General features: G+C 36.9%; 1 protein-coding gene across 1 annotated transcript in view; it reads left to right on the top strand.

Moving 5' to 3' along the window:
- Positions 1–26,162, top strand: part of LOC120246388 (dystrophin) — a gene marked incomplete at its 3' end in the record, with an annotated part of 432,795 nt that overhangs the window by 335,396 nt on the left and 71,237 nt on the right. The window contains exons 22-25 of the mRNA XM_039253866.1: positions 1,198–1,368; positions 7,688–7,870; positions 14,897–15,031; positions 16,605–16,754. Coding sequence (XP_039109797.1) covers positions 1,198–1,368; positions 7,688–7,870; positions 14,897–15,031; positions 16,605–16,754 — 639 coding nt within the window. The remainder of the gene's footprint in view (positions 1–1,197; positions 1,369–7,687; positions 7,871–14,896; positions 15,032–16,604; positions 16,755–26,162) is intronic.

The following is a 26,162-nucleotide window of genomic DNA, read 5'->3' as shown; positions in this document are numbered from 1 at the left end:
TGTTTTAAGTTACATTTGTTTCTACGTATTTTTTCCTGTCTTCTTTAATTTCCTAGTTAGCCCCATCATTCTTTAGTAGGATGTTCTTTAACCTCCATGTATCTTTGGTCTTTCCAAATTTTTTCTTGTGGTTGACTTCAAGTTTCATGGTTTTTTTTTTTTATACATTACTTTATTTATTTATATTTTGAAAGTGAGAGAGAGCACAAGTGGGGAAGGGCAAAGAGAGAAGGGGAGGGAGAGTCCCTAGCAGGCTCCACAGTGCCAGCATAGAGTCCACTTCAGGGGTCTCACACCCACAAAGCTGTGAGATCATGACCTGAGCCGAAGTCGAGAGCTGAATGATTAGCTGACTGAGCCACCCACGTCCTTCACGTTTCATAGCTTTGTGGTCAGAAAATATACATGATGTACTCCTAGTCATTTTGTATTTGCTTACGCCATATATGTGACCTAGTATGTGTTCTCTTTTGGAGAGTGTCCCATGTGCACTTGAAAAGAATGTGTATTTTGCTCTTCTAGGATGTAGTGTTCTGAATATATCTTTTAAGTCCATCCAGTCCAGTATTTCCTTCAAAACCATAGTTTCTGTTTTGATTTTCTGCCTAGATGATCTAAGTTGGGTGTTAAAGTCCCCTACTGTTATTGTATTATTATCAATGAATTTCTTTATGTATGTTATTGTTTTATATATATTCGGATATTCCACATTGGGGGCATAGATATTTACAACTATTCATGCTGATTTTGTACACTGTGTTTTGTATGATTCATTCTTTAAAGTGGAAGAGTAATTTAAAAATACAGTGGAAGAGGAGACTCAGATTTATGAACATTAGAAATTGTGCCAATAAATTTACGTATCCAACTGAAACATATTATGAAAAAATGTTTTTCTCGATTTCTTATTCATAGAAAAGCATAGACATACACACAGCTAAATTACAGTCCTAGAGGAATATGTTCATTTTATTACATATGACAAGTAAATGGCTACATTTTATTTTAACGCCTATGTGAAATTAAGTATAATCAATCACCATGAGTTATTTCCTCATTCATATAAGCTTTTTACTTCTTGCTTCATCTTTCCTTTCTAAACTTTCTGTTACTTACATACTGTTTAGTAATAATATAATGACAGTGTTTTATGACTTTTAATATTCATGCTTTGCTTGTTGCTTTGTTTTATGAAAGGTCTATGCCAGAAAGGAAGCCTTAAAGGGAGGTTTGGATAAAACTGTAAGTCTTCAGAAAGATCTGTCAGAGATGCACGAATGGATGACACAAGCTGAAGAAGAATACCTAGAGAGAGATTTTGAGTATAAAACCCCAGATGAATTACAGACTGCAGTTGAAGAGATGAAGGTAAAATAAACCAAGTAAAATGAGACAAAGAAAGAAAAAAAAGGAAAGATGCAACATTGCTTGACTTTATGATTCTACACTATCTGCTCTTTCCTTGGTTTAATAGTGGAGGTTGATTTTTAATGAATTCAGATTCAAGTTCAGTATGCATTATGGATTCTAAAACTTTTGTTTATTAATTTTAATGCATTGTGGTCAAAATATGAATATGGAATATCACTGGAAGGAACATTTTTCCCCCATGAAATTATATATTATTAAGAGATTGGAATCAGCTAGTTAAATTAACAGTGATGAAAATTCAAATTCAAAATATGTCAAGTCTTAATGCCATGACAGTTGAAAATCTAGTTAACAGGCTGTGTTAATTTGGTGGCTTAACGGAGTTTCTAAGAATTTGGATGCTAAATACTTTAACAGATGGCCTTTAATGTGAATAAAAAGTTTACATGGACTTCTTCTGAACAGTAGTGTAAAAATTAATATTGATTTAGGACCAAGGAAAATAGTATGTAGCAGGGACTGGGGGATGAGGCCTGAAGTAGAATCTGTGCAGTGGCATTTCGGTATGGCCTTGGACACCTCAGCAATCTCTACTTTGTTTTGTCTACAGCATGTCATTTTCTTTTCCTTTTTTTAAATTTTAAAGTTTTTATTAAAGTTTTACATGCATTTGATTTTTTAAGAATTTTAAATATATTTATTTAAATTCAAGTTAGTTAACATACAGTGTAGTATTGATTTCGGGGCGGAAACCAGTAATTCATCACTTTACATACAACACCCAGTGCTCATTCCAACAAGTGCCCTTCTTAATGCCTGTCATCCATCAGCCCATCCCCCCACCCATCTCCCCTCTAGCAGTGCCTGGTTTGCTCTCTGTATTTAAGAATCTTCTACCATGTGTTTCCCTAACTTGAATGTATGAACTAAGAATTGCAACTTACAGGTAAGTAAATTGCCTTGCTCAGAGTGGGCATTCAGTGATTTGCAACTATGATGATGATAATTATTATCTTTCTGTACTAGCAGTAACACATCATTTAACCACATGAACCTGTATGAAGCATTAATAAATATTTATTTGACTCCTGGCCTCATGACCAAACAAAATCTTTATGGAGGCAGACACTTGGGTTTAAAATCTGGTTTGTTCCCTTGCCGACTGTTGGTAAACATGGTTGAGTTAACCTGAACACACTGGGCTTGAACCCCTGATTTGTGGACTAGGTATCAAAGTGCCTGCTTTTCAGCAGTATTGTAAAGGTGAAATAGGAAAATTCTCATGAAATGCCAGGCAAAAAATAGACACCTCAAACTAGGTAATTATTATTACCATTATTATTGTCATTGATGCCACATCGTATGAAATTAATTACATATACTTTATTATATAATGTATATGATCATTCAGTGAATAGTTATTATAAGTAATAGTAGAAAATACATTAATACTGAGATGTTTAAATATCACTGGATTATGTGTTTTTGTCACACGTAGAGAGTAAAATTAAAACATACGTGGATACTGTATTTGAGCAAATGGTGATAGTTTTCAGAGTATTAAAAGCTACGAAATTATTCTAATCTAATAATACTATTTATCATTTATTAATTTAAGCAAAAAAACACTAATCGCATACTTATTATGTGCCAGGTACCATTTTAGACCATGAACATGGTGGGCAAGACTTAAAAGTGACCTGACTTCCTGGAACTTAGGTTCTAGTGGAGGGAGGGCAGGCATTGAATGGAGAAATAAACTCTTTTGAGATCATGGTAATCTGCCTAAAACATAAACCAAGATTGTGAAATAAAAAAAAAATAATTAGAGCTAGGTGGGAGTTGCAGGTGGTAAATGCCATTTTAGAAAGGGTTGACATGTAGGGAATTCGTGAGACATTATATTTAATCTGAGATATGAATCCTAAGAAAAAGCCCTAAAGAAAAAAAACTCGTAGAAACACATTCCAGTCAGAGGTAAGAGATCCTGCAAAGACCCTAAGGCTCATTGGGAAGAGAAAGAAGCCTGCCAACCTGCAGAGAGTAAAACAGGAGAAATGTCCTCAGATGATTTTGAGGGGTTTGGCCGACAGCTGCTAATACAGGAGTTTTGTAGGATTTGGGGGAGTTTTCATGAAAAGCGAAATGGGAAATCTATTGGAAGGTTTCAAACAAGAGACTCTAATGATTTTAAATTTGACTGTGGGAAGTCACTCTTAGGGAAATTATATCAGTATAGATGGTGACAACTAGAAGATACTTTGGAAACAAAATAGTCCACTCTTGCCTCTGCTAATACAAAAACTGAAATCCCCAGATAGTTTGAATAATGTCATAGTCACAGGCTGTATCCGTGGGAGAGCCAAGAGTATAAAATATATTTCATTCCCGCCCATCCCAAGCGATTCCAAGACTTTCTGTTTTTTCTTTTCTTTTGTTTTCTTTTCAAGTCATATGCATCCCTTTTTGCTTTCCCCTCACATCTCAATCCCCTCATGGCTGTTTCCACTGCCTCTTCTAATATTATGTAGCCACTGCCTCAGATCCCTAAGTAGATAATCAGCAATGAGCTTGCGTCCAGCTGTTGTATGTCCCCCAGTTCCTTTGTTTGGCTCTGTCCGTCTTTCAGCCTAACCAGATCCTTTTCTCTTTTCCAGTGCTAGAGAGCAGACTGTCTGAAACTTTAGAATTGTGCATCCAGCTTTTGATATGAGCAACCCAGCCGGTTAGGCCATGTTGATTTACTTGTTGAAATAACTGATCTAGCTACAACATTGGTCCACTCTGGGGCTGATACTGAAAAGAGGAAAAGCTCAGGCAGCCTGTGACAACAGCCACGAGACTTGGCAAAAAGATCCATTTTTTCTTCTTCTTCTTCTTTTTTTTTTTTTCTTTTTTGTTTTTGCCTGCTAGTCAAGGTAATCCCTTTAGGTCTGTTTCACTAGGTAGAGGGTAGTAATAGTACCTTGTCCCGTCTTCTACCTGTGCTCATGTTGAGAGCACATTTATCTTTATTGTCAAAAGAGACTGGCAGACCTACTAAGACATCTGTCCGTAATTTACTCAGGGAAAAAGTGGAGACATCCTTCTGTGCTTTACTTGAAATTGATAGTGTTCTTTTCATGACTTCTTTTTCCCCTATAAATAAAACCTTTCAATTAACATAAAAGAACCTAGGTGAGTGTTTGATAAGCAATTATCTGACTTCAGAATTCTTTTGAAGTTCTCCAGTGTCTAAATGGTAAAACTTTATGTTAAGCCCTTAAAAAATCTCTGATGTTTCAGTTTTAACTGTTTTTCTTCTTTATATATATATATATATATATTTTTTTTTAACTTACACTATTATAACTCTAGTCTTTGTGCTTACCAGAATTACAAAGATGTGTTTACTGTTATCATCATACGGGTAACAGACTAGAACCATGATTCTCACAACTGAGTGAACATCACGTTCACCTGAAGGACTTGTTCAGACACAGACTTTTAGGCCCCACCCCAGAATTTCTGATTCAGTATGCCTGGTGAAGAACCGGAGAATTTTTATTTTGAACAACTTGTCAGGTGATGCCAGGGACCAAGTTCCAAAGTGGTTTCAAGAAACAATGTCTTGAGAACCAGTGGTTTGAGATATTGGTAATGAAAGGTGTCCGAGCATATGATGGTTAGGTTCATGGAAATAAAGGGAGGGGAAAAAACATCATTTCTGATCAGGATTTTGTCTAAATTCTACCAATCATTTATTTTTCTACCTTTCTTTCCAATGGAAATTTTTTATCTCCTTTTCTCCTGTGAATATTTCCCTCCTTCTAAGCTTGTTTGTTTAAACCAGAATTTATGAAAGCCTAAAAAGGAAGGAAACAAGTGTTCCTCATCCTGCATTTTTGATGGGTTGTGTGTAACTTGTATGAATTTTTATTCCATTCATTGGATCCTGTACAGCATGCTTCTTCATTTCACGGAGGATTTGAGATGGGCTTAACATAAAGCAGAAGAAAGAAGATGTAGTTTCTAGGATGACTTTCTTAAACACTTTGAAACTCAGTTTTCTCAGGTCAGATATTCCACAAGGTTTTATTAAAGATCCAACAAAGTAGCACATACAGCATGCCTGACATGGCACACAGCAGCACATACAAAGTGATTAATGTTGCCAAAATTGTTTGTCATGCTAAAATTACTATAGTCATAATATGGTTTGTATAGACACAGAGCTCTTCCTCAGTAATACCAAAAACAGATTTGAGAATTTGAGCTAAAATTTTCAATGAAATAAATTAAAATCAGTGAAGGCAATCATCTAGCATTCAAAACAACTTGGATTTGTCATCATATTGTATACTTGTAAGGCATTATGCGAGTAAATCCAAAAGCATAGGATGATTGTATTTAAATATACCAAGGCATTTTTTAACCGACCTTGTCCATTTTTTTGCCCATATCCCCTTACTCTCACCTACTACACTGCATGTAGGGCCACCTTCCCCCTGCTAGAACCTGCATTTCTTTATGTAAGGACTTTCTGTGTTTCCTGAATCCCACCTATGTGTCAGGCTTCACTACTATGAAATTAACGTTCCCCCAACAGCCTTCAACCAGTGATGAGAGATGGTGTATAAATACCGTAATTTTTCACTGTTGATGGGGGGAGCCCTGAGGCATGTGTTTCCCAGAGCTTCCCAGCAAGATTAAAAGCCAGTCATCGAGAATGGTTGCTGGGATTAATAAGTGTGCCCTTAAAAATCTCTCTTCCCTTGCCTGTCTCCATTCCCCATTCTTTACCAGTATTTCCTGTACATGGCACATAAACCAGTTATGTTTTAAAACTCATCTCAGGGTTGACCTTTGGATTAACTCAAAGATATATTGTGAACAAATGTGTGTGAGAGAGAGAGAGAGAGAGAGAGAGAGAGAGAGACAGACAGACGTGCATGTACCCACTGAAAGTTAAGGAGTATAAATACCCTCCAGGTAAAAACCTTCAGCAACTTTCATGTAATTGAACAAGTTGGGTTTATGACTTCTGGCATGCAGGGAGAGTACACACCCTGGGGAACTAACTGGGTTGTATGAGTCAGAGCATATTAGAAAGAACCTATGGTAGGATTTGGGCTGGTGTGAAATGATTTGAGGGAGAAATGATTTGAGGGAGAGTTGAAGAGCTTTGCTTTGGATTGTATGTTGTCAGTGCATGGGAGTAACTCTGTGATTGGTATCTCAATAAACCTGTCCTAGAATGAAGGAAGACTAGAGTAAATTTGGAGGTAGAATTGATAAAGAAGCAGCACAGAGTCATATAAAAGGGGACAGGCAAGCGTTTGGGATTTTGTGGTTTGGACAGTGTTTATATTTTGTATGTATTCTAGCATGGCTATGGAGAGTATAGTGGCCTTGTTGTCATGATCCGCAGTGGTAACAAAGTAGCCTTGTCTGATGTTGATATTCTGTGAGACAGTTTAGCTTCAACCTGAGAAGAGCAAAAAGGCATGGCTGAGTACCAGATGAGCCTCCTTGCTATCAGAGGCTGCTCTTCTCTTTCTGTTGTATTTGTCCAGTTACTGAATAGAACTTTTTTTTTTTTTCAAAATATGGTCCTGGGGGCACCTGGGTGGCTCAGTCGGTTAAGCATCTGACTTCGGCTCAGGTCATGATCTCACGATTTGTGGGTTCAAGCCCCATGTTGAGTTCTGTGCTGACAGCTCAGAGCCTGGAGCTTGCTTCAGATTCTGTGTCTCCCTCTCTCTCTGACCCTCCCCTGCTCACGCTGTCTCTCTCTCTCAGAAATAAAATATTAAAAAATATATATATGGTCCTGGATGTAGCATTAAGAAGACTTTTCTTTATCAGTTATTTTTTATTTAGATAATGATAATTGTACTGATTCCAATATTACTCATCTATCTGAGTAATTTATAAATGATTTTAATTTTAGAGTATGGGATATTTTTGAATGTAGTACTGACATACTTGTTTGTTTTATATGTGTGTAGGCATGTGTATACACACAGACACACACATTTATATTTGAAAGAGAACACACCCCAAATATATAACCCACATGTAGACTGCTTTGCATTCTGATTAAAGTGCTGTTACATTCTGATCATAATTTTTTTTTTCTTTCTGATTTCAAATTTTAGCTAAACCTAAATTAACAGAAGTTATTGTAGTCACTATTAGATTTATTTTTATTGATCTCCTAATAGGGATCTAACCGGGATCTTGTGGGGAAGAAAGTATATGACACACTGGAATACATTTTGGAACTAAAGCCATTGCCTTGCTGTTAAGTAAGAGAACATTCTTTATTTTTCAGAGAGCCAAAGAAGAGGCCCAGCAAAAGGAAGCAAAAGTGAAACTCCTTACCGAGTCCGTCAATAGTGTCATAGCTCAGGCTCCTCCTGCAGCACAAGAGGCCTTACAAAAGGAACTTGACACTCTAACCACCAACTACCAGTGGCTCTGCACCAGGCTCAATGGCAAATGCAAAACCTTGGAAGTCAGTTGCTGTTTTTGATCTTTATTCATTATGTGTCGATGTATGGTCATATGTGATGCTCAGTGATTAAGAACATGAACACCAGTGTCAGACTACTTAGGCTTGAATTCCTCACAAAGGCAGTCAAGTTTGTAACTTTGGCCCAGTCACTTACCTTGTAAAAATATGTTTTCTATCTGTGAAATGGTCAAAAAAAAGTCTCTATTTCGTAGGGTGTTGGGAAAATTAAATGAGCTATTCTGTTTCAGGTACTTAGCCTGGTGCTCAGTAAATGTGAGCAATTATAATCCTAATTCTTCTTATTATTACTATTATTATTAGGTCACAAAAATCTTACAAGTTTTCCCAAGATTTATAGAAGCTGGTCAGTACTTTTACTTATATTTGAATATGCATAAAATCATAAGTATTTTAGAAAGGTATTTCGTGGAGAAGTATATTTTATTATAATTGTTTTTAGTAACCTCTATGCTCTATAGAGTTTTTCACAGGACATGTTGTCTAGCTCTTTGGGGGAGACATTTTGCATTATACTTATCATAAGTGCTGCTTTATCTTTTTCACATGTTTTTACCCCTTAGTTTATGCTTATCTGAAAATAGTTGATAAATAACTCATGTGCCTCAAATGATTACCGTGTAACTGCATCAAAAATAAATTATGAGTCTCCTTGTGAAAATACTATTTACTAACAGTAAGGATTGTTCCCGGGGCAGAAAACTTTACCTAGCGCCAAAAGCTGATGCCGCCAGATACTTCTCACTAGCTCGGCTTTAAGTTAAGGCCCCTTCCCCCTCATGAACTGAGTCATCTCAGTGAATATAGTTGATAAAGAATTCATATATATTCCAAACCAGTGGAGAGGGATAAAAAAGGGATAGTTTAGTAGTCTTGAAAAATTTATTAACATGAAAATAAAAGATGCCTTTGGAAAACATATCCCAAAACAGATTTCTGAGGGATTAGCATATCTGTTAAATGGACAACATGACCAATAGGAAGCAAAGAATAATAGTGATGTAAAGAAATCAAGGACATAAGAAAATATTTAAATGTTTTATTTCAATATTGTCAGAAAACAATTTTCTGGATACTAAAGGTCCCTCCCCTGTGGAGCATGATAGTGAATTAGTTCTGACTGCCCTGAAACTCCCTGTCATCCCTTCCCTTCCTTTCCCATTCTTTGTTGTATTTTCTGTAGCACTCAGACAACAGATTTTGCTTTTATCTCTGTCTATTCATTTGAGTATGGTTCACATGCAGTGTTACATTAGTTTCAAGTGTAAGCATAGTGATTAAACAGCTCTATACATTATGCTATGCTCATTACAAGTATAGCTACCATCTGTCACCATATGCTATTATTGAAAGGTTTCCCTTTGATATTTTCTATATTTCCATTTCTGTCAATTGGATTCTGTGTATTTTTCTGAAATTCGTCTTCCATTTCTCAAATTATCTCTTCAACTGACTACTGCATATTTTATCCTTTGATGAAATATATATACTCATCTCTATATACACATCTACCTCTGTATGTGTGTGTGTATTTTTCTATTTTTTCGAAGATCTTATTTTTCATTTCTTAAAATTTTACTTATTTTGAAATTTGTGTCTTCTTCTATATAATCTTCTGGTTTTCCATAATTAATTCTTTTCCTTTTGTGAAACAATTTAAGCCTATGCAGTTCATTTGGTTGCAAAGTCTCTGTGAGTAATGAGCGTGAAGCAGTTTTGATTTCCCAGTAACTGTAACCAGCCATGTCCAACATCAATTTCTGCCTGGTAGTTGGCCTCCTAATCCCTATTGCAGATTGACCCCAAGACTTTTCATTCGCTTTTAATTATTAAAATTTAGTCTTACTTAAATTTTGATCTCATAGTGTATTAACATCTTCCATTAGTTTAGGTGAATCTATGGCTTCCGCAAATTATACAAAGGTGGGAGTGAGAACAACAATGATCATAGAGTCCCCTCATCCCAATCAGTTCGTGGATAGTAATTGTACAGTTTTGATTTAAAGGAGGATAATGAGGGGAAAATATACTCTTGATATCAATGTCCTTTTCTTTGCTGATCACACTTACTGTACCCTTTCATTAAGACCCAGAGACATCCGGGGCGCCTGGGTGGCTTAGTTGGTCAAGCGTCCAACTTTCGCTTAGGTCATGATCTCACGTTTCGTGGGTTTGCGCCCCGCGTCGGGCTCTGTGCTGACTGCCAGCTCAGAGCCTGGAGCCTGTTTCAGTCTGTGACTCCCTCTCTCTCTGACCCTCCCCTACTCACACTGTCTCTCTCTCTGTCTCCTAGAAATAAATAAAACATTAAAAAAAAAAAAAAAGACCAAGAGACATCTGTGATGATGGATATGTTATAACCAGATTTACTAGGTTATAACTACTGATCTGGTTTGTTCCCTGTAGACTTGATGTTATCTCTGAGGGATCCATATTCATATAGACTGTGAACCCCCACATGGATCTTCTTTGCATTCTTGATACCTTGGAGTATTCAACACAATTTCAGGCTAACTCTTGCCAGTACCTTTAAACCACATCCTCTTGAAAGTTTCTTCCTTTAAGCTCATGTTTCCATGATGCTTGGAGTCTTACTTACCAATCACATTTCATCTTAGCCTGCAAACACTGACAAATCCCATCTCCCATAACTCTCAGGAATTAGAAACTTTCAAGAGTTGTCCCTGATTCCTCTTTGGCCATATCAGTAGCTCAGTAGGGAATGTATACCAACAGTCTTTTTCTGAATGCACCCACCCACCCATTTGATGAGTGTAAGTATTTTAGATCCTTTTTTTAAAAAGGGACCAGATGAGTTTCTCTTAAACACTGCAATAATAAATTGAGGAAAAGAATTCCCTCAGAGGCATGTGGCTGGCTCAGTTGGTAGAGCATGTGACTCTTTATCAGGGTTGTAAATTTGAGCCCCACGTTGCATATAGAGATTATGTTAAAAAATAAAATCTTAAAAAAAATTGCCTCACTTTCCAATTCTACTCTCTTCACATCCTCCATTGCCCCCTGTATCAGTTTATAAAAACATGTAGCAGAAGTTTCTGTTCTAACATAGAATGCAGGGAACTTAATCCTTTTATTTCTTAAGTATGAGCTCCAGTTGCCAGTCTCAAGAAAAATAAATTCTACTGGTAACTTCTAAAACCAAGCTAAACTTACTTATTATAAAGTTCTTTACATCTGTGCTATTCTTAGATTATAATTTGTGGCTTCTACCATTCTTTATAACTAGTTACTGTCTTGAATGACAATGGATTTCCTCGCATGACTTGTAATTTGTTTTGTTTTGTTTTGTTTTTGAGCTCACCTTTAGTAGTTGTTTTACTAGAGATCCTTTCTGGTCTGGACCGTTGGAAGGTCCTTATGAGTTTTTTCTTAGTGTTTCCAACAGAGTCCTAGAAATCGTACATTCTACTCTCAGGTGTGATATAAACATGGGTTTCAGCTTTTTGTGCGTGAATCCTTACTTTCCAACCCAAATCCAAAGGATTCTCAGCTTCCTTGCTAATTCCTTGTACTCCAGTGGGTGGGGATTTTATAGCTCTTGCTTCCAGGATAGATGACATACCAATTTACGCTTTTCCATCTTCCTGGAATGCATGGGATCAGTGCCTCTCTTTTCATCCCAAGTTAGTGTTGAATACCGTAGCTTTTATGTCATATCCTGTTCTGATATTTCAGTATTTTGTTAAGCTTGGCCTCCCAACTTCTACAGGTGCTTAACGTCCCTTTTTGTTTCTCCTGCATAAGGATTTTCCTATTTCATAGAGCAGCCACGAACTTAAATGTTTTCCTTTAGAATTTATCCAGCATTTCAGTACTACTGAAGGAAGGGGCGGAGGGATTACCACATCAGCTCCATTCACGAATTTGAATGGAAGTTTCCTTTTTTGTTTGTAATCCTTTCAGAGCCAGTATGAGTTCTGTGATTTCAAAGTAGTTTTAAGTTCCAAACTGTTAAGCTTAACAGTTATTCTAAGTGGCTTTTAGCTCCAATCCAGGCTGTAAGACTACATTTTATTTCGCAGAGGTGACCTGTAAAGCCAGTACATTCAGCCTCTCCAGCTGTGTCCTTCAGATGCGTTGAGGACACAAGGGGCCATCCATCCTGACGGTTAAATCAGCAAGGTAGTTCATTACCTCATTCTGCACCAAAGTTAATAAGACACATTACCAATCACATCTCCTTATCTTCAAAGCTGTCAAGTACCCTCGGGTATTTAAGGAGATATTTATATTTTCCCACTGGGATCTCTGCCCAGAAGGAAGACAGCCTGTAGTCCAGCAGGAGCTGGAAATGGCCCAGATTTAAGATTTCTAGCACCTTTTAAAGTAAAATACTTAATTTCACTTTCTATATGAAACTGTACACGAGATACCAAGCAAATATGGGTAGGATGGCAAGGCAGGTTAGACTCATACTTTCCATCAATCAGAGAGGGAGTGCCCTCCATCATTTGCAGGGGCTATAAGAAAAGGGAAATCTGATAGAATTTTTGGTTTCTCTTGAAATAAAATTTCCTTCCTTGGCTATTTTTTATGGTATTGGGGGGTGGATAGCAGGATGTGGTGATTGTACCACTGTATTTATAGGCTGGCCCAATATTTACAATCTCAAAGCTAATGGAAAATGACCATTTTTGTATTCTTACCATCTAGCACATCTTCTCTTTTTTTCCCAGCAGATATAATCATAATCGAGAAATTTGCCTTGATTATTTCTTGGCTTAAAAATCTTGTATCACAGACATATGAACACCTCAGTAACATATTGCTCAGTTTTGCTTGTTTTGAACATTAAAAGAGTCTTAACATAGAGTATTGTAGTTTTCTAGGGCTTGCCCATTTTGCCCAGTAGTTTTGTGTCTGAGACTCATCCATGTTATTCTATGTAATGAAATTTTTACTTCTGTGGTCTCTGTTTAAATGTCATACAGTGTATTTATACATTTTCTTGATGGTGGACATCCAGGGTGTTCTAAAAATTTTGGTTATTACAAAAAGTGCTGAAATGAATACTCTCTTACCTGTCTTTGTTGTCTACACAAAGCAGTTTCTCTGAGGCTGTGTACTTAAAGTGGAGTTGCTGGATTCTTGCTTATGTGAATATTTACCTTAGTGAGAATGACACATTGTTTTCCAAAATGGTCATTCCAGTATACACACCCAGTAGCAATAAATAAATACAAATTTTTGTTAATATGTATCTTCTCTTCCACTTGAAATTGGTAAATTTCTCATATGTGTCAGTCAGTCAACATGGCATGCATATCACATTGTAATTCCCTCGATTACTAATAAGGAAGGACGTATTTTCATGTTTATTGGTTAGGCATATATCTTTTTCTTTGAAATGCTGGTTCAGATTTTCCTTTCATTTTCTATTGGGATATCTGTTTACCTTTTAATTTACTTTTTGGCATTCACTTCTTACTCATCTGTTACATATTTTGCAATTGTTTTCTTAAAGTTTGAGGCTGTTTTTCAATTTCCTTATGGTGTCTTTTGATGAATAGGAAAGTTTAATTGTAACATAATCACATTTATTCATCTCTGTCTTATATGTGTGTGTTTTTTTTAAAATGTCTTACTTGAAACCTCCTTTCCCATACCCAACTGATAAAATACTTTTTTATACTTTCTGGTTGCAATCCTGAAGTTTTGCTTTTTTTATATATGAATATGTTTATATATTATGGTCATCATTTTTCAATTTATATCAAAAGCCATTTAAAAATAGTCATATCCTTGAAACAGCTGTGTCATAATCCTCTTAATATACCTGAAAGAAATAACTTGAAATATGAAAAAAATCCATATTCCTGATGATGTTCACTTCAAATTTATAATAGCAAATAAAACTTAAAATAGTCTAACTACCCCAAAAGTGTTGATAAGAAAACAAAAGTATAGCCACTTTAATGGAATTTGAGATTTTCATTGAAAATATGTCTTCTTAGTATTACGGAAAATTTTTTTGTTGTTGTTTGTTTGCATTTTTATTTTTACTAGCTTTAGCAGATACACACAAAATCATTTGATTTTGTTCATTCCTATTCATTATCATCTGAGTTTTTGTTCTAGCAGGATGTTTCTATTTGAGTTCTCATAATTCTAGGTTAATATTAAAAAAAAATGTAGCCAATTTTCCTGAAATTGCAAAGCTGAGAAATCCAAGAAGATTTACTTTTGCTGTATTTGCTATCTGTAAAACATTAAACACAAATATCCAGTTTTGTGTCTGCAACTAGTTGGCAGTGTCCCATTAAACCATATTAAAATTAACTTGTATTTTTAAAAATATTTTTAAATAGTTTATTGCCAAGTTGGTTTCCATATAGCACCCAGTGCTCATCCCCACAAGTGCCCTCCTTCATGCCCATCACCCTCCTTCCCCTCTCCCCTCACCCCTATCAGCCCTCAGTTTGTTCTCAGCATTCAAGAGTCTCTCATGCTTTGCCTCCCTCCCTCTCCCCAACTATTTTTCCCCTTCTTCTCCCCCATGGTCCTCGGTTAAGTTCACATGATATAAAGTTTAAAGAGCATGTTATAGTTTAGCAAAAGTATAGCTACATCTGTACTTTAATGTTAAGTATCCAGTTACTGTCTGTGTTAAAGTGTAAAGGTGGTCACAGAAAAGTGGTCATGCTTATTGTTTTGAGATGTTAGATTTATATATCCATTTTTAGATATGCTTTTATTTCTTTTATTTTCCATACTCTAATGTTCATGAGGGCTTTTTTATTTAAAGAAGTAAATCACTGACTCTTTAATTAGTTTCTGTAATAGAATGCTTCCTTAATGATTAGTAATTATAAACCTATTAGATGATCAACATGACCAGCTGCATTTTCAATTATTACTGCATAGGAAAGGTGAAAGATGTGAAATAAACACGTTCTATTTTCAGAGTTTTAAAAAATGCAAATTCTAGAGTTTCACTGTTCACTTTCACATGAAATATTTCATCTGTGGTATGTATTTCTTTCTTAGGAGGTTTGGGCGTGCTGGCATGAATTATTGTCATACTTGGAGAAGGCAAACAAGTGGCTAAACGAAGTAGAATTCAAACTTAAAACCACTGAAAATATTCCTAGTGGAGCTGAGGAAATCTCTGAGGTGCTTGATGTAAGTGGCGAATTAATCTAGATGATCATAATCGACATGCAGTGGACACCCGGTACCAAGTAGAAAGTAAAGGGAAAGAAAACAGTACAGAGCGAGAATGCCTGCTAATGCCTCCCCCACCTCCACCTCCCGCACAGGCACTTTGGAGGAAGCCTTTATTTCTTCTAGAAACCTTCAAGGTTTTAAAGAGCATTTAAATAACCTCTTCCAGAGGACCTCTGCCCTTTTTAAATTATGAAGTTCTATGTGGCCACAGACAGAGCTGCACAGACAGTGTGAATGCACAAGTTTGCTTCTTTGGAGTAGAGCTAAACAGGATGATATTATAAAATGTTATTTCCACTGTAAAAGCTACATTTGTTGCGTTGAAATATACTTTTCAGTTATTTAAAAGCATGAATTTATACCTTACAGAATGTTGTGAAGTACCAAATGGCTATGCTCTGATATCAGAAATCCATCTTTAAAATGTTCATACATTTTAGTATTAGAGAATCTTAGTATACTTTCAAGTTTTATTTTGAAGACCTTTCAAAAGTAAAGTTTAAAGGAATTGGCATGTATAAACTTTGATTTATGTGAACTTCTAACAATAATTGATGTTCTAGCCATTTTCTTGTTCTTTTGATTAACCCTTTATATATAATGAATATGTAGTTTAGCCATATGTTTTGTATATAGGGCCATTTACAATATAGTCCATGTAAATATGCTAAAATGAGGTACATAAATTAAGATGTGAGGAAAATGGGAAAAAATGTTTCTTTAGATAGAATTGAGACTCTAGAATGTTATATACAGCAGAAACTTAAACATCATATCCAACTTCCTGCTTTTCTCAAGAGAATTGTCAAACCTGAAGAGGGATCGGTGAACAGTGAGAGTGTTGGTCTTGTCCTGTTCAGATATGTGAATTGACCAAGCATTCCTCGTGAATCAGTCACACGATGCATCTTCCAAAAAAGATGAAGCACACACAGTGCATTAGTAGAAGGCTGGTGGCCAGAACAAAGGGTGTGATGATGTACTTATCCTATTAAATTATCAGGTGGAAGGACTTCATTCTCATCTTTCTTGCCTTTCAGTGCAAAGACGGCTGCTCCACTTATAAGCTGTGTGTGTGTGAAAAGTATGAAGGGCAAAGGGATTTTTTCTAAATGTTGTACGTTTTTTTTAAATTTGGGAAGGGAAACTACTCTTGAATTTCTACCTGCATATATTGTCAGAATCATGTCACTTAGCCATCACTAGGTATAAGAGAAGTTGAGAAACTGAGTATTTTGTCTTTCCAGGTTTAAGAGTAGAGGACATCAAGGAAGAAGGTGACTGTGAATAATTTTTAAGTGCCCCAGTCCATAATCCTGCCACAAGCCCATGAAGATATACATGCAGAAATGTCCTGTTTTTTTTTATATATAACAATGGTCTTTGATGTTTTATTATCTCAATTAAGTATTGCTTGGAATTGCTTTTAACTTAATGATATGTAAATAAGGAGATACTGAGCATTTTGTGTTAATTCAATATATTTTGAGAAATAAGGGAAATAGTAATTATTGCAAATGTGTTTCAGTCACTTGAAAATTTGATGCAACATTCAGAGGATAACCCGAATCAGATTCGCATATTGGCACAGACCCTAACAGATGGTGGAGTCATGGATGAACTGATCAATGAGGAACTTGAGACATTTAATTCTCGTTGGAGAGAACTACATGAAGAGGTATGATGATAAAAGTAAAAAATCTTTTAAAATGGTTTGCATAAATGGCTAGCGAATACTTTTGGCCCTCTCTGATAAAACGGAGAATACTTTCAATATTAGCTTGGCTTCCAATTTCTTAAGAAATTGTCATGTGCTAAACATGAGTAAATTATTTACATGTGTCCTTTATTGTTTTGTCTTATAGAAACATTATAAAGTTTGGGTTTTAACAGAAAACTGAGACATACTGAATGTAGAAATGTGCTCAAGTCCACAAACAGAAAAGTTAGTCTGGTGTTCCACACCAGATCTTAACTGACCTCAGAATTCTTTTCCCTACCTAAGGTTACCCAGCATGTGTAGGTATCCTCGTCTCTTTCTCCCCCTCCCCCCACATCTCTCAATGCATGCACACACGTTTTATCGTCATGTGTAATGGGTTAGTAATATGTGTGATCTTATTAGTACCCTAGAAATTGTTTATTCTTCCTAAGTAATACTAAAGAGTTTTAGCTTATACATAACAGAGGAATTTTCATACTTAAAATCGATACCATGTGTGGTTTTTAAATTTTTTAATGAAAATTAAGAGAAAATAACTTATTACACCCAGTCAGTTAGTGTTTTGTGTACACTGTCCTAAGTCAAGAATAGGTTATTTATCAAAAAGAAAAAATTAGATCATAATGAACTCTAGCTTTATATCCATTTACTAAGTGTGTCTGTAACATGTGAGCCATTTTCTAAGGTTAAGTAATAAGTAGGGAAAGTTCCGCTCTTTCATTACTTACAAATACTGAGTAGTTTCACAGAAATCCACTGATCTTTTAGTATGTTCAGGACATAAAAGCCAATAGTATCCTTATAAGATGCAAAAAGATGTGTTAAAAGGTATCATGGAGGATTAGAGAACCCAGAAAAGAGGCCACACATGTGTGGGTCAGCATTGGACGGCATTTGGGGTAGCTTTCCTAGAGAAAATTCGCTGTAAATGACATTTTAAAGGTAGAATGAGAGATTGCCAAATGGGTGAGTATAGGAGGGCCATTCCAGACAGGTAGGCATGCACATGCAAGTACTTGGAAATATGAGGGTGGTTATATATGCACATCTGCAAACCATTTGGTTTTGTTGGAGCATAAGGTACAGTTGGAGGAGTGTCTGAAAGTAGGCCTGAGCAAGTAGGCAGGAACATGGTTCCTGAGGGAGACCTCTGCTTCTCAAACACCCTCGTCTCTAACCATGAACTCAGGGAACCACTGAAGGGTTTAAGATATAAGGGGGAAGGAGAAGAGAAGTGCCACATTCAGGTCACATTACCTCCACAGAGGCTTTGGAAAGTATGTGGTATAAGAGATCGGGGGAGGGCAGGTAGTGAGACCAAGGAACAAGTGACATTTTAGCTCAGTTGAAGGCAAGGGCAGTGGGATAGGTACAGTGAAAATGAAACATCTAGGGGAGCATCTAGGTTTCTGATTCAGTTGACTGGGTATCTCTTCTTTTTTCTAAACAAGATGGAGAGAATAAGGAAGAAAAAAAGCAAGTTTGGAGGTGAAAAATCGCATGTCACTTTTTATCTCCATTGATCCTGAAGTGCCGGTTTAAGTTTCATACCAACCAAAAGCAATCCCTGAATCAAGGACTTAGGCTCTGGTAGTTAATTTGGAAGATAATACCAAGAAGGACAAGTGAGGGAGTGGGGGGAGGGGGGAATGAAAGCTTGGAAGGTTGATAAAGGGTACTTCTATCAGTGAGTTTCCACTGTGAGTGACAGAGCTGGTGCCACTGGGAGCCTTAAAGAAATCATGTGGAACACTGGTGCTCCAGAACACGCTCAGAATTGTCCCCCCGAGCTCATGGAAATTAGAGTGTTTATCCACCGATTTCCTCCTCTTTTTGTTGGAGGATTGCCCTCAGGGGCATAATATCCCAGCACTTCTGGGCTGTTGAGGGTAGTCAAATTAAGGCCTGTGGGTGCTTACAGTGGGAAATTTACAGTGTTAGCAGACACTGGCCACCATAGCTTCAGGTGAACTCAGAGCCATTGAGGTTAAGGAGTTATGAGGTAGGTTATCAATAAAGTTGACTGCAGTACTTAGGGCATTACCAAAGACATTAGGGAAAAGGAAGGAGGAAGGCAGCTATGCACAATTGGCTGCAAAGGGAAAGAAAGATCCCAAGGGGGATGGTATCCCCCTAAGCTAGCATCTTAAGCTAAGAAAGTATGCAGGAAACCTGTTATTTTAGTGAGGGAGAAGTTTGATCTTGTATGTCAATTAGAAAGAAGTCTTGAATAGGAGACCCCTCAGATCTCACTGATGGTTAGGTGACCGTGGGGCAGATATGGGTGTGAAGGTCGCTTGCCATCTTCTGAATGGCTCTGAATCACTGCCTTTTCTTGAGCAGTAAACTTGAGCAGTTTAGTCAGGCTTTACCCATATCAGTACAAAGGACTGAGGGTTAGAAAAGGGATTCCAAACAGTCCATTGGCCTTTCACCCTTGTTCTGTTACTGGACATGAATAAGAGTAGTTATTCATAGGTGGCAACTAATTCAAAGTTCATTTAAATTTGGAGTTTGGTGCACAGCTGAAATGTGCTTTTATTTATATTTGAAAGTGTCAAGTCAGGAACTGCATTTCAAGCAAAAAAATCAAAAGTCACATTGTAAGACTGACCTTGGCTAAGCTGTGAAAAGGCGCAAATTGTAATCTTTAACAATGCACAGTCTATCTATTCTATCCTTAGGAATAGATCGTTTTCTGACCTGACCTTGTCATCGGGCTCATTTATGTAATATTCTTGCAAACTTCGAGTAACACAGAAACGACTTCTGTTCTTATTTTGCAAAGGTCTTTGGTGCAAAACCAGCCACTTTCCCCAAATAAATACAAATTCACCTCAAAAACAAACCTTGATTGAACACCTATCCTGCTATATCCAAACTGAGTTGTTAAAGCATTGAATATTGACTCAGAAAATCTTGGGTTGCACTAGTCCCTTGCTTTGTAATAGGGTTAGGCAGGTCACAGAAATGACACAGTAACTTGAACAGGGAAAGATTAATACAAATAACTATAAATGTTTACTGGGAATTAATTTTTAAGAGAAAACAGAAGACAACTCAAAAAGAACACCTTAAGGTTGAGACATAGTACCCAAGGAAGGAACTGACTAGGAAAGCGAGGAGCTCTCCCCAAGGCTGGCATTCAAACCTGTTTGGCAAGAGTGTGACTCCAGCCCATGAGATGGCCAAGAAGTTGTCTGGGTGGACCCCACCAGAGCTAGCACATACTCAGTGGGCTGAACCCTCTGTCACCAGAATCTTGGAGTGCAGTGCTGACAAAATTCAGCCTGAAGTAGCCTGCAGGGGATGCCCTTGAATTGCTGGGAGACCTCTTGCTCTTGCTAGGAAGCTACCTGTGACCTGTGCTGTTGAACTTAGGGAAACCAACTTCGACACCAGGAAGCTGTCCATGGACTTGTCACCCCTGATGAACCTGCTACGGGGGCGTGCACAGAGCTTGCCAGAAGGCATAGAGGGCGCCTGCTGAAATTTATGGGAGGAAGAGTTGGGAACAGAGGAGTTAAGCATCACCAGGCATCCTATGGGTCAACACAGAGCCATGGGAGCAAAAGAGAAGTAAAAATACCCTGGAACAGAAAAGTCCTTACTTCCCCCCGTGTTACTCCAGTGCCCTCTACTGACAAAGTTTAGCATCATGCCAGGTGGCAGAAGAGAAATACTCTAGTATCACAAACAGATGGTTGTTTAGAGGCATTAGGTTGGTAAACTGGCACATCCCTGCACAACTCGGTTCTGTGACCTTCGGTAATATTTCCAAGTTTCCATTTTGCCATCTCTGATGACGGCGCCTGTTTCATAGGGATCTGCTGAGCAAAATATAAAATACTGTGTGGAAAGTGCTTACTATAGTGCTAAGAGCATACTATGTATTCAATAAATGAGCGGTGCTTTATTTTTACTAGATTGTATGCTATAGTACCTACCCTCAAAGCCATGTGTGTGGATTCTTTTGTGTTGGCGTGTATGTGTGCGCACATACTTCCATTGCTTAGATGGAATAAACAAACAAATACATATATTCCAATATGAAAAACAATGAAATGCACATACTTCCATTGCTTAGGTAAATGCAGAAGACTGATAAAAGGACTTTTTATCAGCCCCTAAGTCTTAAAATTGGAAGGTGTTCACTTCTACCCCAATACAACATTAGCCATAATGTTGTAAAAGTAAATAACTTGAAATAAACTTAAAACCAGTATCAGTCCTGGCTATGCTAATATGAAATATCTAGCCAATAATAACCTGAGAGTAATTTGGCAGTCAGAAAAAGGCACATTTCATGCTTTAGAAAAAAAACATATGTTGGAGATAATATCCTTCTCAAATTCTTTGTGCTAGTCTTTAATCTCCTGTGACTTTAAAGATATGATTCTGAGTTAAAACGATGGGCAGTGACAGAGTTTTCCTATTTCTCAGGGTATAAGCTGGATTCTTTCAGCATTTCCAAACTACTTAGGTAATAGAGAAATACCTAATAATTTATTAGCTAAATTAATCATTCGGGTGTTCCCATTGAATATTTAGTTGAGAAGACTGATGTTTGGTTCAATGTAGAAAGAGCCTTGGGATAAATTATCCAAGGGGCTGAGGAAATAAAACGATTACAGTAATAGTTTTTAAATTGATTTATTTTCAAAAAAAATCTATATAGTACATTAGTTTGTTACAGTGAAAAATTCTAAATTTATTTTAAGCCATAATTTTCTTGATTTTTTTTTGTTGGCTAAAGAAAAACAGTTTTTCCATTAATAAACAAAGTGCCCTTCGAAGATGAGCCTTAGCCCATTTTCTTCTCTATTAAATGCCCATGTCAGAGGTTTGTGGGGTTTTTTTATTGCCTACCTAATGTTTCTTATAGCTGCAATTATGCAGAGCAAAGGTAACATTCAATTGCCTGTTAAATCAGTCAAACAGCTAGAGTTTTTATTGCCTATGAATATTTAAAAGAGATATGCTAGATCCTGTTCCTAATTTGAGAGTGTGAGTTTGCATTCAGATAAGTAATAAATTATTTCCATTCTTTAAAAAGGCATCATTCACTCTTCATAATCATATGGCACTATATTTTCTACTCAGAGTAATGATTTAGAAGATGGTTAGCAAGCCAGGAAACAGCTCCAAAAATCAGACCAAATCATCTGAGTTTTACAACTTATTACAGACTAACCAAGCTACAGAAGATTCATTAGTGATACAGCAAAATACATAATAAGAACAATAATAGTCTAATGGTTACAAAGGCCCAGTCACTGCTCTACGTGTTTGGCCTGCATTTTTTTCATTAGTTGGCACAATAGCCATATGTTTTAAGGTCTTTTACAAACTGTTTTACAGAAATGGAAATGATATCAAAGGCCACAGAGATAGTAAGAGGCTATCAAGTGTTTAGACCCAAGTCTCTTTGCACTTGGAGCCTGAGCACATTACCACATGACCATAGTACCTCCAATCACAGTGATCTTTTCCTTATATTAACAGTAAAAGCCTCCTGGTAAGAAGTTAATATTTCATTTCACCGGTTTGCCAATTTCTAAGGAAAGCTTCCAGCATGAGCTTAAAAGTATTAAGGATGACTAAAAGAAATCATCTTATAGACTCCTAAATCTTAAAATCACACATTGAGAAGTCCAAAGTCTTCACCAGTTCTCTTGATTAGTGATTGTTTCATCCTTCTTGTGAATTATTAACAGCCCAACTTCTGTCCCTTTCAATGTCATCTGTAAATTCTTTCACCTGACATTAAACAACAGAGTAAAAGAAGAGTCAAAATCTGAATTAGATTCTGCTTTAATAGTAACTTTAATGATAGGCAACTAGAGGGACCAATTAATTGCCCCAGGTACTTTTGACTTTGAATTGTTCACTCAGTATTACATCTACATTGGTACAGATATACCTGAATAAACAAATACTGATTAAAGAAAAACTGTATAGCGGTCCAGAAAAATGAGTGACAGTATGTCAGTCATGAGGTCACCATTTTTATTGGGATGCCATTTGTCTAATGCTTTATGATTTTTTTCAATATGTTTGCTTCTTAGAAAATATGAACCTATGATAATAGTAATAGCTAATATTTATTGAGTGCATTTTCATGTCATTCCTTGTGCAAAGCAATGATAAACAGTATAAAACTTAATCCCCACATTAGTTTTATGAGGTAGATTTGATTAGCTTACTTCACAGATGTTGAAGTGCAGCGAACGTCCATTTCCATGGATGAGGGAGACTAAGTATTATAAAATGCCTTCTTCAAGACATCAAGATTCTGGGAAATTTCCAGCAAAGATACTTTTAAATGGTTTTTTTTTTTTTTTTTCTCTTGCAAGGAAGGATGAGTTTGCCTTTACAGGAGAGGGGAAAAAAATGGAGGAAACTGAAGCCATAGAAGTTATGCAACTATGAGGACTGACCATTGCATCACCCTGATGTTAAAAACTAATACTAGCAGCCCATATTTTTTGGCAAATTAGGCCAAAATTCTCTTTCTTAGAAGAGAAAGATGAATTTCAGGTTCAAGCCAAATTGAGGAGCTGAAAAGAGAACTTATATAAACCTGCTTAAAATTGTTCAGTAAATATTATCTATTATTCAGTGAAATGCTGGGCAGGGGTATTCTGTCTTTTGGCACAAGGTACCAATATAAAAATAGATCCGTTTCTCTTCCCACTGAGTATAGAAGTAATAGTAAAAATAGTTATATTCATCTCATCTTAAAATTTGTACTTAGCAAAATAGCCCCATGGTCCATCTATATTGTGTAAAATGGCAAGATTCCATTACACTTTAATTTTTTTTAATGTTTACTTATTTTTGAGGAAAAAAAAAAGAGAGAGGGAGAGAGGGAGAAAGAGAACGAGCTAGAAGGGTAAGGTCAGAGAGAGAGGGATGCAGAATCCAAACCAAGCTACATGCAGTCACTTCAAAGCTCGACACAGGGCTCAAACCCACAAATGCTGAGATCATGACCTGAACTAAAATTGGACGCTCAACTGACTGAGCCACCCAGGCACTCCTAGATTTCGTTCTTTTTTATGGCTGAGTATTATTGTATTATTTTTCTGTCTGTCTATCTCAATCAAATTCCATTACGAGTTATATCACATTTTCTTTATCCATTCTTCAATGGTCACTTAAATTATTTCCATATCTTGGCTATTATAAATAATACTGAAACGAACATGGAGGTGCATATATCTTCTTGAATTTGTGTCTTCATTTTCTTTGGTTAAATACGCAGGATGGAATTGATAGATCATATGATAGTTCTGTTTTTAATTTTTTGACGAACCTCTGTACTGTTTTCCATTGTTGCTGAACTAATTATATTTCCCACCAGTGGCGCACAAGGGTTCCCTCACCACCACTTGTTATTTCTTGTCCCCCCCACTTTTTTTTTTCACAATGGCCCGATGCTAATTTATCTATCTTTGTGTATCCACATACAGTCTCACGAAGCCAGGCATACACTGAACATCGCCAAATTTTCTTTTTTTGTTTTTCTTTCATACTTTATTGTCAAGTTGGTTTCCATATAACACCCACTGCTCATCCCAACAAGTGCCCTCCTCCATGCCCATCACCCCCTTTCCCCTCTCCTCCACCCCCATCAGCCCTCAGTTTGTTTTCAGTATTCAAGAGTCTCTCATGGTTTGCCTCCCTCCCTCTCCCCAACTATTTTGCCCCTTCTATTCCCCCATGGTCCTCCGTTAAGTTTCTCCTGTTCCACTTATAAGTGAAAACATATAGAATCTGTCCTTCTCTTCCTGACTTATTTCGCTCAGCCTAACACTATCGAGTTTCATCCACGTTGCTACAAATGGCTAGATTTCATTCTTTCTCATTGCCATGTAGTATTCCATTGTATAGATAAACCACATCTTCTTGGTCCATTCGTCTGTTGATGGACATTTAGGCTCTTTCTATGACTTGGCTATTGTTGAGAGTGCTGCTATGAACATTGGGGTCCATGGGCCCCTATGCATCAGCAGTCCAGTATCTCTTGAGTAAATTCCTAGCGGTGCTATTGCTGGGTCATCGGAGAGTTCTATTGTTAATGTTTTGAGGAACCTCCACACTGTTTTCCAGAGGGGCTGCACCAGTTTACATCCCCACTAACAGTGTAGGAGGGTGCCCATTTCTCCACATCCTAGCCAGCATCTAGAGCTCTCTGATTTGCTCATTATAGTGACTCTGACTGGCGTGAGGTGGTATCTCAGTGTGGTTTTGATTTGTATTTCCCTGATGAGGAGGGATGCTGAGCATCATTTCCTGTGTCTGTTGGCCATCTGGATGTCCTCTTTGGAGAAGTATCTGTTCCTGTCTTCTGCCCATTTCTTCACAGGGTTATTTGTTTTTCGGGTGTGGAGTTTGGTGAGCTCCTTATAGATTTTGGATACTAGCTCTTTATCTGATAGGTCATTGGCAACTATCTTTTCCCATTCCATCAGCTGCCTATTAGTTTTATGAATTGTTTCCTTTGCTGTGTAGAAGCTTTTTATCTTGATGAGGCCCCAATAGTTTATTTTTGCTCTTGATTCCCTTGCCTTTGGGGATGTGTCAAGTAAGAAATTGCTGCGGTGGAGGTCAAGGAGGTTGTTTCCAGCTTTCTCCTCTAGGGTTTTGATGGTTTCCTGTCTCATTTTCAGGTCCTTTCTCCATGCTGAGTTTATTTTTGTGTATGGTGTTAGAAAATGATCTAGTTTCATTCTTCTGCATGTTGCTGTCCAGTTCTCCCACCACCATTTGTTAAAAGAGGCTGTCTTTTTTTCCATTGGACACTCTTTCCTGCTTTATCAAAGATTAGTTGGCCATACATTTGTGGGTCCACTTCTGAGTTCTTTATTCTACTTTATTGGTCTCTGTGTCTTTTTTTGTGCCAATACCATACTGGCTTGATGGCTACAGCTTTGTAGTAGAGGCTAATGTCTGGGATGGTGATGCCTCCCATTTTGGTTTTCTTCTTCAATATTACTTTGGCTATTTGGTGTCTTTTGTGGTTCCATACAAATTTTAGGATAGTTTGTTCTAGTTTTGAGAAGTATGCTTTTGCATTTTTGATTGGGATTGCACTGAATGTGTAGATTGCTTTAGATAGTAATGACATTTTAACAATATTTATTCTTCTGATCCATGAGCATGGAATGTTTTTCCATGTCTTTGTGTCTTCTTCAGTTTCTTTCATAAGTTTTCTATAGTTTTTATCATACAGATCTCTTATATCTTTGGTTAAGTATATTCCTAGGTATTTTATGTTTTTTTTTTTGTGCAATTGTGAATGGGATCAGTTTCTTGATTTCTCTTTCTGTTGCTTCATTATTGGTGTATAAAAATGCA

The sequence above is a fragment of the Hyaena hyaena genome, unplaced genomic scaffold (assembly GCF_003009895.1).
Source record: "Hyaena hyaena isolate Hyena2069 unplaced genomic scaffold, ASM300989v1 scaffold_470, whole genome shotgun sequence".
Taxonomy (NCBI): Eukaryota; Metazoa; Chordata; class Mammalia; order Carnivora; family Hyaenidae; genus Hyaena; species Hyaena hyaena.
This window is presented reverse-complemented; position numbering and strand designations above follow the sequence as displayed.